This window comes from Petromyzon marinus, chromosome 4, assembly GCF_048934315.1.
Source record: "Petromyzon marinus isolate PM22_M1 ecotype Great Lakes invasive population chromosome 4, UKy_Petmar_22M1.pri1.0, whole genome shotgun sequence".
Taxonomy (NCBI): Eukaryota; Metazoa; Chordata; class Hyperoartia; order Petromyzontiformes; family Petromyzontidae; genus Petromyzon; species Petromyzon marinus.
The window spans coordinates 6,464,438-6,480,892 of record NC_133670.1 but is presented as its reverse complement, the minus strand read 5'-3'; the positions used below and the strand labels follow the sequence as shown (position 1 = coordinate 6,480,892).

At 42.2% G+C, this 16,455-nt stretch overlaps 1 protein-coding gene across 2 annotated transcripts in view; it reads right to left on the bottom strand.

Annotated features, from left to right (window-relative positions):
* LOC116938805 (Krueppel-like factor 6) overlaps positions 1-16,455 on the bottom strand; it is a 66,020-nt gene that overhangs the window by 5,639 nt on the left and 43,926 nt on the right. For both annotated transcript variants that reach the window (XM_032946478.2, XM_076055146.1), the window contains exon 3: positions 13,604-13,727. In XM_032946478.2, coding sequence (XP_032802369.2) covers positions 13,604-13,727 — 124 coding nt within the window. The remainder of the gene's footprint in view (positions 1-13,603; positions 13,728-16,455) is intronic.

Below are 16,455 nucleotides of genomic sequence, written 5' to 3'. Positions count from 1 at the left end.
CTCAACCCCCCACACTTACGTCGCTGACAGCATCATCGTCCGTCCTGTCTCGTTATCCGTCGCCTCTCAGTCTTCGCCTCTGCCTACGACCCTGTAAAGCGCTTTTGATTGACGTCGTTTCCATATTCGTCGTCGCACCTTTCAGGAACGCATCCCTGATGTAAACTGGGGGTATTACTGTATATATATGCATCGTACTTTTGTATTTCCTCGCATTTTCTATTTCCTACGCCATTTTGAAAGTCCTCGCTCTAAGATTCTGATCATGCCGTCTGGAATTCCCTTCCTCCCGACTTTCTTGCAGCTTAACTAAAACTAATAATAAATCTTGACTTAAAGCTTGCGTGACTGCAGGAATTCACACTCTTTGGGTCTTTCGGTAAAGTCACGTAGATAGAAAAAAAAATCACGACGTTTTGATCGCAACACAAGAAATCGTCTTCAGGTGAAAAAAATATTTATTTTTATTTTACCAGCTATGACGCTCTTTTTCGGAAGCTACCTGGCCACAAATCATAACTCAATGAAGTGGCTTATCATGTGGAAATTTATAGCAGCCAAATACTCTAAACGCATGTTTCTAAATGTGGAGGTAAAACCCGGGGGACCCGGAGAAAAATCCACGTGACCACGGGGAGAGAGAGCCACGCAAACTTCAAATATACAGCAGGCGTCGTTGGGGTCGGGATGGAGCCCTAACCCTCCTGCATACCAGGCGAGGTAGTTAACATCTCACCACCACGGCGCCCCAGCTGAGACTTACTTTGCTGGCCTTATTCAAGTCAAGACTAAAGATCCCATTTGTTGTCATGTGCATGGGGCTAAATGTCTTTGCCCCTATGAAGCATCTGCGGTTGCATTTAGATGCTATATAAACGTAAATTGTATCGTATATTGGCTCGTAATTAACGCATTTATAAAGCCTACTGTATTTTGACGCTATGTATAGGTTATATTTGGAATCTATGGTATGGCTGAGTGTTTTGTGGTTTGGTCAGTGGTAATTATGGTGCAGAGTTTAATTGAATCACTGGGGCAGGTTACGATCTTTATCTTTCGGATTGTGATGCAAGCTACATGGTTCTTCATACTCCTCTAAATACTATCAATGTTGTAACACGTAGGCTTTCGGGACCAATATTAGTATGATCAATGTTGTACATTCTGACTTCTGAACATTTACATTTTACCAACATCACACATTTTTTCATCACATATTTGCATATTGATGCACATTTAAAACGTATTAAACAATGGAACACATTTAATGTAGATATATAATCATGGGACGGACTCAAACCTGCAATGCACCACATTTGCCCACTGTAATCAACACAAATCATATTGAATGGAAGTTATACATTTTAAGTGCCTGATATATTATGACAAATGTGAGTGTGTGTTGTTTAAATGTAATTTTTGCAATGTCTTCATCGCTTCATCATTAGCGCTGCTGGCTATTCATCTTTTTGATTATGACTAAATGGTAGCTAAGAGAGCACACAGAAGCGCAGCGACGATCGTGGTGTCTTGGCACATGGCAGTGGAGCCAGAGACTGAGAGAATACCATCGCACAGATCCAACACGTTGCACTGCGTAGCGGGTACTGCGGTTTGTGTGTTTGTCCGTTTTTCTACTACATGAAAACCATCCAATCATGGCACTGGTCAAACACACTAATGTCGGAGTCTCCTGAGTGAGCTTCTCCTTGGAAGATTACTATTCTCTTGCGTGGCGCTGCCAATGTCATATGAAAAAGGAGGAACGGCGATTGGTTTTGGATATTCCTTTAGAAAAAAAAAATGTCCCGACCGAGTAATCTCAGAACAAAGTGAAAAAGGGAATGATTTATTTCGTAAAGTGAATTAAAGTTTGATTTGCATAATTATTTTTGCAGTAGATTTGAATTTTGATTTCGGGCAATTACCTAACTATTATAATGTAAATGAAATACATTATCGCAGTAAATTATTGAAACATTACACGGTTATCCAAAATAAATAAAAATCTGTCATACTACTATGCTTTGATGGAGGAATATTCGGCCATAAAATAATTAAAACGATGTAATACTGTATTCAAATATATGTAAAGCCCGAATAAAGCAGGATATTTAATATGAAACCGTGGTGAATGCCAATAAGTTATCAGAATCCAATTGAGTCTTTTTCACTGATGTCCAGTAAGGGGCTGGTCAGCGAATTACAGCAACAACAATAAAAAATACAAAAACAACTTGAGTACAAAATAGAGAAAAGATAAGCAAGTCACGAAATACAAAATCAACATAAATAAATGAAGTATATAACTACTAATTGCAAAAGAACATACATTCCAATATCGTGACGAATATACGACCACTGTACTGTAGTCTTATCCAACTTGGATAAGATTAAGCAGATATTTCCAATTGTGTTGTATGTGGTTATATAATTATATTCTTAGGTTTTACAATTACAGCTTTGCGATTCAGCACTTGCAAATGTCTGTCTGGGTGTTTGGTTTATCATGCCAAGTAAAGATTTGCTATCTGGAGTTTCTCCTAAATAAATAAATCGACCTTCGATGATTGAGGCAGCCTGTGGGCAAATCCCATTGGTTGCTACGCCACGGTGGCTAGGAGATGTTAACTACCTCGCCTTGTATACAGGAGGTTGTGGGTTCGATCCCGACCCTGAAGCCTCTATATTTGGAGTTTCCATGTTCTCCCCGTGGTCGCGTGGATTTTTTCTCTGGATCCTTGGGGTTTTCCTTCCACATTTAGAAACATGCGTTTAGAGTATTTAGATGTGATACATTTCTACATAATAAGCCACTTCGTTGAGCTATCATTTGTGATAGCCAGGTCGCTTCTGAAAAAGAGCTGTATAGCTCAGTGGGCCTCACCTAGTAATATAAAAAATAGTTTAGTGCTGCATTCGTTCGAGGTCGTACACGTTTTTCTCCAGCAGGTATTTTGTCTGTGCATTACAAGAGCACATGGTGAGTATGCTCCTGTGCTAACGCGTCGGATTCTACCAATCGTAAAGGAAATTTAGTATGCAACAACAAACGTATGCCATTGGTTTTGTAAACAATGCATCTACTATGTTTATGAAATTGCAGTATTTAAAAATGAGCAGTGTACAACCGGACAGCGCATGTTTAAATCTGTACTTTTGTTAATGTTGCATTGCATTGTCGCTTACGAAGAGTATTTTCTTTAAAAAGAAACATAAATCACATTTGATACATCATACGATTAAATAAAATATACGTTATAAATGACAGGACGGTATTGAAAATTCACAAATGTAAATATTTGTTAACTATTTGTCTTTACACGTGAAAAGGTCATTTTTTAAATGTTAAAGCTGGTTTTGATTGGTTTTAACACATGGCATTGAATATGTTCAATTCGGTCATATTTTAAAGCATTTATTACATTCCATTAAGCACGGTTAGTATGCAATGAAATCATAGCCATGTCATGAACAGATAATCCTTTTCTCATTTTCTGCACATCCGCAGAGCATTACAAATCCTGCAATGTGTTTATAGTTTACGGAGGTCTGAGTTTTTACGATGCAGAGTTTCATGTAAAACAGTGTTTTTCAAGGATTTCTTACCGAACACTTTAGACACACACACATAGTAGGTATGCACTGTACTTACAACGCCTATGACCCCGTAAATTTCCAATTCCCATTTAAATTAATATGCTCCTAATTGCCTGTAATCCATTACTTTCGGGATGAGTTTGATGGCCTGCGTGCAGACAAACCCAGCCTACGTGGAAATAAAGGAGGCCAGCAGATAGCAGTACAGCAAGTGGGACGTTATTCCCACCAATTCACGGTGAAATACAAACCATGAATTAGTAAAAGATCCCACTGCAGTCCATGCAAGTCCCCCCAAAAAACTAATGGGTAAGTGAAGGTCGCTATCATTCATGTACTGTGTTTGCATGGCAATCCTCTGTACAGCTTTTGAGAGGGACTCCCTCAGCTCTCCATTAATTACATTCGCCCAACTGTGTTACCGTAACAAAAAATACGAAATAGCTTAAAAATATTCTAAAACCGGCATTGGCACTCAACAAGTCTCCACACTGTTGTCCATGTACACATTGAGTGGCAGGGATGGCAACAGAGACCAAAAGTAAACTATTTTTTAAAATATTTTTTTTCCAGGTAAGGCCCACTGAGCTATGTAGCTCTTTTTCAGAAGCGACCTGGTCACATATGATAGCTCAAATAAGTGAATTATCACGTGGAAATGTATTGCATATAAATACTCTAAACGCATGTTTCTAAATGTGGGGGGAAAAAATCGGAGGATCCGGAAAAAAAATCCACGCGACTACGGGGAGAGAGACACGCAAACTCCAAATATACAGCAGCAGGCGTCAGGGTCGGGATCGAACCCACGACCTCCTGTATACCAGGCGAGGTAGTTAACATCTCCTAGCCACCGTGATGATGATGATTGAGAGAGAGACACGCAAACTCCAAATATACAGCAGCAGGCGTCAGGGTCGGGATCGAACCGACGACCTCCTGTATACCAGGTGAGGTAGTTAACATCTCATAGCCACCGTGGAGCCACCGACTGACGCAGTCACTAGGATATACAACGACAACTTGGTCCGGGTAACACATCAGAGAATGTTCTCGACTCTCACTGGCGTTCCCATTTGGAGAGAGAGGCCTCTGAAACAGCAAACGTGAATGGTACTGGCAAGAATTTCTCACAAAGGTTCTCAATTGTCAATGTGGGAACATAAAATATCGGCTGGGTTACTTTTAAAAGTAATACAGTCTGTCCAACGAGTACTCAAGGTTTTAAAAGGAACATGAAATAATTCCTTATTTTGTGATTTGCAAATGAATATACAGTAGTTACTTGATAACTTCTGGAATTACTTTCATTGCCTCAAACTGACAAAAATGTATTCCATTAAAATTATTTTGAAACAATTATTTAATTTGTAAAAATGACGAATCTTAATAAAAGTAGTGAACTGGTCTATGCTAGCGATTGATCATTGTACCTGCCTCTCTGTCTCTCTTTAGGGTCTCTGTTGACCTCCCCCCTACTTGACTGTAATCTGATAAATTCCAATTGTTAATTGTAATGTTTTATTTGTCAATATCTCTCAACACATGCATCATCTTCTTTGGTTCTTTCGGTAAAGTCACGTAAGAATGAGAATTTTATTTTATTAATGTATTACTTTATTCTCGTTCTACGTGACTTTACCGAAAGAACCAAAGAAGATGAGCTCACAGAATGTTCGCGAATGCATCATATTATTTCAACCAAAAGCTTGTCCAGCAACTCAATGTGTAATCTCATTATTACCCAACGCAACCATAACTTCACCCCACGACTCGACGTGAAAGGTGGCGCGTTTCTTGATGGGCAGCTCTATTCAGTCTATCGTGTTGGAGGACTTCGACGTGAAACAAAGAAGAAACAGTCCTGTACGCTTGTTCAATTTTTTTTGCATTATCACAGGTAATGCTCTCCAGCTCACACAAGCATTGGGCGGTGCGCATCCCTTGTTTTTGCTCACACTTGCATTATTCAGGTAGTCCCCGGGTTACGATGGGTCCGACTTAACGATATTTCGATCTTACGATGGCGATAGCGATGCGACAAAATTGTAAAATATTTTTAATTTCGCGCGGCAGGCAAACGCAGCAGCGTACGAATCTTGGTGAGTACAGTACAATATGATACGTTACGATACGTTCAATGCATGTATGATACGTAGCTTTAGCGATTTCATACAAGGGTTACCACGATACGGTACGTTCAATGCATGTTAAAAGTTTTTTTTGTTAATAGCAGATAGGATTGTTTCCCGAAAAAACGTTCTATTAAATTGCAGTTCATATAGGTAGGCTAAGACTTTACCTTGTTTTTTTTTACTTTACATTTGACTGTGCAATACAGTATTGTAATTAATAAATGAATACAGTATATAGTTTATACAGTACGCTACTGTGAATTGCTCTGTTTTGCTAAATTATCACCATTCTTTAAGACTCCTGGGTAGGCTAGGGCCATCTTCGACTTACGATATTTTCGACTTACGATGGGGTCGTCGTAACGCATCTCCATCGTAAGTAGAGGACTACCTGTATATATAAACTGTATTAATGTTTTTATTTAAAGCTTTCGTGACTGCAGTAATTAATATTCTTAGCTCTTTCGGTAAAGTCACGTTGAAGGGAAACAATAAAATAATAAAAAAATATATAAAACAATAAAAATTCTCACGTTTCGACCATAACGCAAACGGTCATCATCAGGTGTGAAAAACCAACGGCAAGAAACATTTGAAAGAAGTGAGAATTTTTATTGTTTTATATATATTTTATTGTTTCCCTTCAACGTGACTTTACCGAAAGAGCTAAGAATATGTATTAATGTTTATTTTTATTCTTTATAAAAGACATCCACATGCTCGCAATCTACAAAAGAGACCTAACGCAAGACTCAATTTACAAAGGGACTTATCCGAGTGGTCCCCCGTCCTGGTTTAAAGGAAACTCAAACCCGCCAGTGAAGGCGCGTTCACGGTTCGTTGCAGGATGTTTTGTGGCGTTCCCTGGTTAACACTGCCGGGGTCTATTAACCACCAAATGCTTGACGGTGGGTCAAATAACGATCCCGGAGTGTTGTTCCGAAACAAAAGGGCACGGCCACGCGTTGAAGGCGTCACGACGGTCCAGGTTTTTTTCGCCGCCAAGTTTGAAAAAGTCCACCAACAGACCTGCCTAATTGGCACAAAGATAAAATCACGGCCCCAACCTCGTTCCTCTGCTTGTGAAACTACTGCGGATTACAGTCGTCAGTGAAAAAGGTGCTCTCGTGATAGCCCCCGTGCTATCAGAATTACACGATAAAAAGTGGGAAGGATTCGATGACTTTGTTACACAAGGTGGCAGGACTGTTCATTGCATTATGTTGTTGAGACAATTTCTGCTATTCAGAAAGTATACGCAAATTGAGATGACACGGTAGATGCATATGTTGCTGAAATGTTAACTATTGTCCATCTAAGATTCTAAGTGATATACCACTTACAAAAAAACCCGGCAAATAAGGAAGCTCAATTTCCTCCTCTGTTTAGCAGGACTCTTGTCTAGAAACATTGAAAAATATAAACACGAGCCATGTATTCATTTATTGATTACAATTACTGTCATTCTTACTCATGGGATGCATGCATTGCATTGTGCGTATAACAATGTATTGCTTTTTGATTTATGCAAATTGTACGCAAATGTTACTTTTAGACTAATGGAACGCATCAGACGGAACATATGAAACAATACGAGAGAGTGCAAATGATGCAAACAAATTGAATCTTGAATGAAATCATGAACAGGATTAGTGATATTTAATTAAACTGGGTGGGGGTGAATAATTACATTTCTATACTCTTTGGTTCTATTCGGTAAAGTCACGTAGGTAAAAAATAAAACAACAAAAAAAATAAAAATAAAAAATCACGACGTTTCGGCCACAACACCAGGGGCCGAAATAAAAAATAAAAAAATCACGACGTTTCGGCCACAACACAAGTGGCCGAAACGTCGTGATTTTTTTATTTCAATTTTATTTTTTGTTGTTTTATTTTTTTACCTACGTGACTTTACCGAATAGAACCAAAGAGTATGGATCCTTGCAGTCACGAAAGCTTCAAATCTAGAAATTACATTTCTACAAAACACCAAGGAGGTGAAGCAATGCTCTCGTCTCTGTTATCATTAATTTGAGGCACACGCCTGCAGGGAAAAACACTCGGCATTGTACCAACATCATCAAAAAAGCCATATTTTTTTTATTTAAATTTTGTTCCAAGGAAAGTTGCATTGACATAAATGCACATTTTATATTCTGAGAGGCACTCCCACAATAAAAAAAAACAAGTTTAATAACGGTGGCTTAATTCCTTCCAATGTATTTGGGTCACGCCACCAACCAAAGTTCAATGCCCCGGTAATATGTCAGTATTTGTACCCACATTTAAACCTTTGATATCTTTACAGCAGTTGTCAATATTGTGGGCTCAGCATTATTTCCATCGATATTTTATTTATGCTTGCAGTAATGTCTTCCAATACTGACACTGTTTTCAGATAGAATCAAATCCCCCCACCCCATCGTAACAATTTTACGGCATTATCTCTGGTGTGGCGATGGCGCGATTGGTAATGATGTCTTCCCCCAAACAGCTAAGGCCTAGATATGCTCTTGTGTGAGAATAAATACCTTGTATGAGCAGAAATCAAAACCCACTTGGGAGCCATATACCGGAAAAAAAATTGAGAGGTTATGCTTGCTGCAAAATTCAGGGGAACGTAAGAGTGAAGTGGGTCCCCATAAAATAACCCAAAGCAATATGTTTTCATCTATAAGGGCCCCCATAAATCTTCGTCGGCCAGGGCGGCAACATGCGCTCTCTTTTGGTTTTTACTGGTTAGCTGTCAACTTTGAAACAAGCCCTATGTTTGCAGTCCAATAACGCCGCTCCAATCTGAGGAGCGTTACAGGCTTGACAATGTTTATTGCGGGCACGTTAACGACGCCACTCGCTGGGTCCGCGTTTCCGTGCCGAGTTAGCGGGCACCTCCCACAGGGGCCGTTTCCTTCCATACACTTCCTGCCATTCTCCGGGCTAAGCACATTGGCCACTGGGCTCTTGGGGAAGCCCCGAGCGTTAAAGGAAATTTCCCTATCACTCTTGTCTCACATTTTCCCGAGATTTCAATTTGCCACACAGGAAAAAAAGTTAGAGCATTGTGTGATCACCGGTGTATGTAATGGAATGCCTTCATCTGTAGAGCTAAAGTTCAAGGGAACAATTCGAATTCTTGCATAATCACTCTGATGCCTTCAATTAATCAAATTCATATTATGCGTAATGGGTTTATGGAAACGTAAACAGTCTTTAATCCAATTCAGTCCATAACAGGAGGAGTTAAAATACATTTCAACGTGCATAAACAAAATTGACTTTGAACATATTTAGTTTATGTTATTTCATTACACGGGGCAGTACGATGAAATTGGTCAACACGGTTAAATAAGATACATTTTACTTAATTGTGTATGGTAATGTAATGCGTTGCTGGATGCATTAAGCGGAGGAAAATGGCACAAGCTTAGCCCTTAAAATAAGCTGATATTAAATAGGCCAGAATTCGCAGGGATTAGGTGTCAAAGAGGCATGGTTGCAACAGGTCATTAGCAAGAATAATGAAAGCACAGTCAAATGGAATTCACATTAGCCTTTAAAACGCATCACAAGAAGCAAACAGCGAACAGCTGTGTTCGTCGCTTGCAGCATTGCTTTCCAGTGTAATTGGTTCCTTTGACAGCGGTACCAGTAATTGCCCTCGTGTGTTGCTCGAGGAATTAGTTAAACAAAGTTACGTTTTCTTCGTTTCACTCCTTTCCCAATATTGAATTAAAAAAAAAAAGCCACGATTACAATAATCCCGATGAAGGTTAGTGTGGAAAGAGTAAAACTTCCACTGTTGCCATGTGCGGTCAACTTTGCAGAGGCTTCGCCCCGTTGTATCCACCGCGTGCGCTCGAGCAAGCCAGCGTACGTCTTGGCAAATAGCCGTGGCACGCGCGATAGTTTCCATCTGTTCTGGCCCGGGGAGTTTTACGGCGAATGAGGCTGCCGCGCGTAATCCTTTCCCACAGCGCAGTGCACTCGGCTCTTAGTGGCACGGTCTCCATAGTTGTGCCCTTAAGCCAGACGTCAACCATCTCCCAGGCCCTCTTCAAGCCATCACATCTGTTTGCGTGAATGGAAAGAAGCGGCCATTCATGTTGTACAATGTGTAGAGATATATATATAAGTGAATTCACACTAAGGTCTTGCCATAAAAACGAAATACTTTGGGATCTTAATTTAAGCACCAAATTGGTCACTATGTGCCTTATATGCTTGACATTAAATAATAATTTACGGGTGAGCTATCAAGTGAAAGAAAATCAATCTTTAAAGACGTTTGAAAGCAATTCACGGTCAATGCTCTCGTAAAATTGTGTGCCAAGTTTTTAGTGACCATTAAAATATTGATATGCATAATGACATGTCAATACATCATGCACATGGACAATATGAAGAATGGTTATCATCATTAACTGATGTTATTGTGGTCATATTGTGAAATAATGAATACATGGTATGTTTGTATGGGTTATCATTTTGTAAAATGTTTTGCAAACATCCAATTGTCTCCTTACCCAGAGCTTGCAGTGGACATTCCACATTACTCTGGCAGAGGCCAGTTTATCCATTTTAAGACTGATGACTTATTACAAAGCAGTGCTCATAAATGTTTATAGCTTCAAATCTAGAAAGAATATGATAACTCAATGAAAAAAAAAACTCATGCCACTACTGGCAAAAAGGTCCTCCGCGAGAGGGAGCGGTACGGAGAGCAAAGCACCGCATTCAGCAGAACCCTTCTTAACGACAGTAATTGGTTCCACAAAACCGTCGTTAAGTGGTTTGGTCGTTAAGCGAGTAGATGCTTCCACTTTAAAACGCGGCAGACACTGCAATTTAAACAATGCCCCCACGCTCATGAATGGACGTCGCTGATTTGCCGAGGCCGGGTCAGACCATTTTGGAGCTCGCCGATTGACCGAAATTGGCGGTCGCGTGCTCGTAGCAAGCCCGTCGCTAGCGGGCGAATTGTCGGTAAGTGAACACATTGGGCTCTATGGAGGCCCGTCGTTAAGCGATTAGTCGTTAACAGGAGTGGTCGTTAAGAAGGGTTCTACTGTACATTGTGGCTCTGTCCTGAGATTTACGCACAACATGAATTTGGCAAATGTGGAAGATCAGACTGCTAACATTTTAATTGGCATTAATGGTGCTGCGAATTTTTAACTTCGGATTACATTGCAACCATGGACACTGGGTCCGTTTTGTGCATTTGTGTAAAGAAAGGAACTCGTCTTTTATATGCTGTACCACAGTCTTAGAAGATGCATTGCGGTGATATTGATCTAATATTGTTCCAAAAACAACAGAGGAAATGTTTGGACAAATGTCTCTGAAATAAACGACGTAAGCTTACCGGGTTGTATTTTACCCATCATGGGTGCCAGACCTTTGTCTTTGAGATCGAATGTGTGTTACCTTGCAGGTTATTATAGGCAGAATGAAGTATGTAAGTTGCCATACTTGTCACAGCCTTTCACTTGTCAGTGCACAACCTAGCCTACCAGCTCAGCCAGGCATCGTAGCTGTAAGAGTGTGCAGGTGAAAATGAGGTGTCATTGGAAGGGAACTGCCTAAAGGATGGAATACAAGAGCAGAGATGGGATGTAGAAATTAGATGCAATTTGCTGCACCAGTCATGAGTCATGGATGAGTGACACACAACTAATTGCTTGCTGTGTCATATAGTGGTAAATGCATGCCTTTGCTGTATGCGTAGCATGTGCCGACAGCGTACGTAGGTGTTTAACTCTATCCATTGAATTCACATTTTGTTCGTAGATGTTTTCCCCTTTTCCTCGTTCTGTTGTATTGATGCTGGCCAATTAATAAAAACTCTTCACATTGGTTACTTTCATTTATTCTTCAGGATTAGAAAGTATTGGCTATCAGCATGGGACCTCCTTTGCCAGTACCAAAATACGAGAAGAGGTTTTCCCCTTTTTTTCTGGCAGCAAAACAGGTGTTAAGATGTTTAAACACCAAAATTAAAACTTTGACAAGGAATCATGTCTGCATTAACCACAATACTTATGGTCAGAATGCAAACAAAAAACATACAGTACTCTGATAATATATGCATTGTCTTTGAAGCTGATTGGTCCACACCAGAGACAGCTTTCGTTTGTTGGGGTTTTGAACCATCTGTGCCAGGATTGGGCAAGTACACGAGCGTGCTGTATGGGAATTTCTTTAATAACAGTGAAATTTATAACGCACGCAAATTTGCGGACATAACGGCCGCAACTCAGCGGCGCGGAGCCAGGCTCAGAGTCACTCGAAAGCGTGGTTGTCGAGGTGCGTTTTTAAGTGTCTCTTGAAGGAGACGAGTGAGGTGATGCTGCGAATGTGCAGAGGGATTGCGTTCCAGACTGTTGGGGCAGCCACCGAGAAGCGGCGCATAGACGTGACCATCCTGGATCTTGGTATCAAGCGGAGGTCGTGAGTCACACTGCGAAGGCATCTGCCGTGTGCTGTGCTGCAAGTCGTCAAAAATGAAGAGAGGTACGGTAGGGCAGGCAGATTATGTGAAGGCGCGGTGGCAGAGGCAGGCGATCTTGTATGTGACCCTGCTGGCGATGGGTAGCCAGTTGAGGGCACGGAGAGAGAGGCAAGCGAGTCGAGACGGGGATGAGTGCGGCCAATGACGACACGTGCCACCATTGTTTTGTAGTCTTTGTAGTTTTTTGAGGTTGTCATACGAGGACCGGACTAGGACGGAGTTGCAATAGTCGAGGCGAGACCCAACTATGCAACATGCCAATGTGTCGGCAGTTTCAGTGGAGATGAGAGGACGTACGTGTCTGAGAGCCTTCAGGTGAAAGTTACATGAACTGATGATATGATTGGTTTGACGGTCGAAGGATAAAGTTGAATCTTGGATGACATCGAGATAACTGATCGGTGAACCTGATGCTGTGACCAAAGATGTGTATGTGTGTTGGGAGCGTATGTTATTATTTTGAACTTCTTTCGCACCGTATGTAGCCAACCGTGCTAATCAAAGGTGCAATGCTGTTATGATGATCCCTACACTTCGCCGCTCCCCAGAACATATTGAAAACGATGGATAAAAATATACAGACGAATTTGAATGCAATTTGTTGCCATGTGTGGAACGAAGAATGCGTGCACGTGCGCTGTGTATGTATTTGTATGTGTTGCAATGTTAAATCGGTGTATGTGTATGTGCCTGTGTGTGTGTCTGTGTCGACACAGACAAAGATCTTTGTATCTTTGTCTGTGTCGATGCGTGTGGGGAGCAGTAGTGTCGCAGTTAGCGCACTGCATTACAAACCCGCTGACTCGAGTTTGATTCCTGCTCACGGCCAACACCAGTAACGATTATTTTAACCGGTCCTGGGCCTCCCCTAGGTTGACTCAGCCTTAAATGAGTACCTGGTGCAGTGGGTAAACATTGTCAGACAAAAGCCGGCCGGGCGTGGCTCTGGCCAGCCACCCATTCGTGTGCCGTGCCAGCTTTCCATAGGTGCTACTCGCTAACAGCACTTGCCCCAAAAGTCTATCTTCGAGGTCACGTGGATTTTTCTCTGCGTCCCCCTGTTTTTCCTTCCATCAACATGAATTTCCACGTGATAAGCCACTTCGTTGAGCTATCATTTGTGACCAGGTCACTTCCGAAATAGGAGCTACATATCTCAGTGGGCTTTACCTGGTATAATGAACAAACATCGTTTAGCTGAGGCTATTTTGTTTAGTGTCGACTCGCGCATACGCGCACACGATTTGGTATACGTCGTTTTTTTTTTCTTCCGTTTAGACGGAAGGGCGCCGCCCTCTGTAAAGGTGTGCGTGTTCGTGCGCGGGCAGGCGGGCGGGCTCCGGTCCCGTCTCACCTGTCGCAGTGCGCGCACTTGAACGGCTTGGAGCCCGTGTGCTTGCGGTAGTGGCGCGTCAGCTCGTCGCTCCGCGCGAAGCGCCACTCGCACCCCTCCCACGAACACTTGTAGGGCTTCTCACCTGCAGGGCACCAACAAGGCAGGGCATGGGAGGCGTAGACTTACAAGTGGGAAAGGATACAAAAAACGGGTCACGCAGCTCAACCGTAGCGACTATGCAACCACGAACGTTGCATTCGCTCCAGAATAACATTGCAATAATCTTGTCATCGTTGTATTATCAAGAAGCACATGCCTTGGCAGGAAAAGTTTATTATAATGTAAAGCATAATTAGTAGGGAAGAATTGTTGTTCGTCAATCTTGAAATTGTGACATAAGTATGTTGAACTTCGTTTGCACCGTACGTAGCCGACCATGCTGATCGGAGGTACCGACCATGATCTGTGCCCCTCAAGCTGAAGATGTATGGAACATAATTGAACTTTGAATCAAATGCAATTGGGGTGATGGGTTACGATGTCAGTGGAAGTCCGGCAAAACATGTTCAAAAATACCCGTGACAATTGCAGATATCAGGGTGAGTAGATTGAGCTTATTTTTGTTTTCGTTTTAAATGTTGGAGATGATATTTGTTTGCCCTACAAATGTAAGAATTTCCAGTACTTTTCATATTTCCAAATGGCATGAACGTAACATTCGATTGACAGAACACCATTTTATAAAATTGTCCATGTAATTATTGGTAAAGACAGTCCATGCTGTAAATATGGATCAAATGACACGTATTGAAGTTGCTCATTGGGCATTACAAGATTTTTTTAGTGAGTGTCATACTAAACGCATTCTTCAAAGTCGATCCATTGGCAGTGTTACCTGACAAGTATCTGACGAGTAATATGCCCATGCTAATTTCACTTGTCCGTGTAATTGCCTGCATGATAGAAAATACCCACGTGTCAATGTGCCATGTACACGTACACTCGTTTCTCAATCCACTGCTTGATGAAGGGCCTTCCCATGCTGCACGGACGCCAAGTTATACAATACAATCACGGTAAGAGTCCAGGTTGACACTACGTAACCGTCACAGCACCCCAAATGAGGCCTTCGCTACAGGCTGTGCCCGTGCGCACGCACCAGCAGAATTCCACTCGGACAACACTTGCTGCACATAATGGTGGCTAACTCACAATGCACCTCCAATTAGCACGGTTGGCTACGTACGGTGAAAAAGAAGTTCAACATGACCAAACACTGTAATGTATTGCCTCGAAATCGCAGCTTCAATGGCCCTGTTACCCAATCACCTATATTATTCACAGCCTTTGGACTGATCTGCAAAACAAACGTGTCCTTGTCCATGGGTTGAGTTTTCTCCATAAATTTGAGATGCTTACGCGGGTAAAGGGAATCGCCCAAAAGTGGCAATGGTGGGTGATGAATTCATCAGATTTTTCGTGGGGGTCTGCAGATAGGAGGACTTTGATCTATCCTCGGGAGACCAAGACGCCTGCCATGACGCGAAGACAAAGGACGTCCGCAATGCTCTGACGAGATAAGGGAGTTGACGGATGCCCAGACTTTCATCCCACTTGCATGACGGGATGCGGCATATCAACTAAAAAATGAACAACATTTTTTTTGTTATTTTACCAGGTAAAGCCCACTGAGCTATATAGCTGGGTTTTGCTGTTGTTCAAGAAGCGACCACAAATGATAGGCTCAACGAGAAGTGGCTTATTATCACGTGGCAATGTATAGCAGCCAAATACTCCAAACGCACGTTTTTAAATGTGTCAGGGAGAAACCGGAGGACCCGGAGAAAACTCCACGCGACCACGTGGAGAGTGAGTGAGAGAGAGAGAACACGCAAACTCCAAGTATACAGCACAGGCGTCAGGGTCGAGATCGAAACGCCACGGCCTCCTGCGTACCAGGCGAGGGGGATAACATCTCGCCACCACGGCGTCACGTATCTCGTGCGCACGGCCAGTCTGTGCACACGCGTTAATGCGCGTGCGCACTGTGCACGCGCACGTGGATGTCCACCGTGAGGACGGAAAACCGCGGAGATGGAGCGATGACGTCGGCTCCCGTGCAGGTGCTCGACGGATGAGAGGTGGCGGCAGCTTGGGGAGAGGCCTTCATCCAGCAGTGAATTAAACATGGCTGACGATGATGCAGGTCATGTGTGTGCATACAGTGAGGGAAATAAATATTTGATCCCCTGCTGATTTTGTACGTTTTTCCCACTGACAAAGAAATGATCAGTCTATAATTTTAATGGTAGGTTTATTTGAACAGTGAGAGACAGAATAACAACAAAAAAATCTGAAAAAACGCATGTCAAAAATGTTATAAATTGATTTGCATTTTAATGAGGGAAATAAGTTTTTGACCCCTCTGCAAAACATGACTTAGTACTTGGTGGCAAAACCCTTGTTGGCAATCACAGAGGTCAAACGTTTCTTGTAGTTGGCCACCAGGTTTGCACACATCCCAGATCTTCTCCAAGTTATTTAGGTTTCGAGGCTGACGTTTGGCAACTCGAACCTTCAGCTCCCTCCACAGATTTTCTATGGGATTAAGGTCTGGAGACTGGCTAGGCCACTCCAGGACCTTAATGTGCTTCTTCTTGAGCCACTCCTTTGTTGCCTTGGCCGTGTGTTTTGGGTCATTGTCATGCTGGAATACCCATCCACGACCCATTTTCAATGCCCTGGCTGAGGGAAGGAGGTTCTCACCCAAGATTTGATGGTACATGGCCCCGTCCATCGTCCCTTTGATGCGGTGAAGTTGTCCTGTCCCCTTAGCAGAAAAACACCCCCAAAGCATAATGTTTCCACCT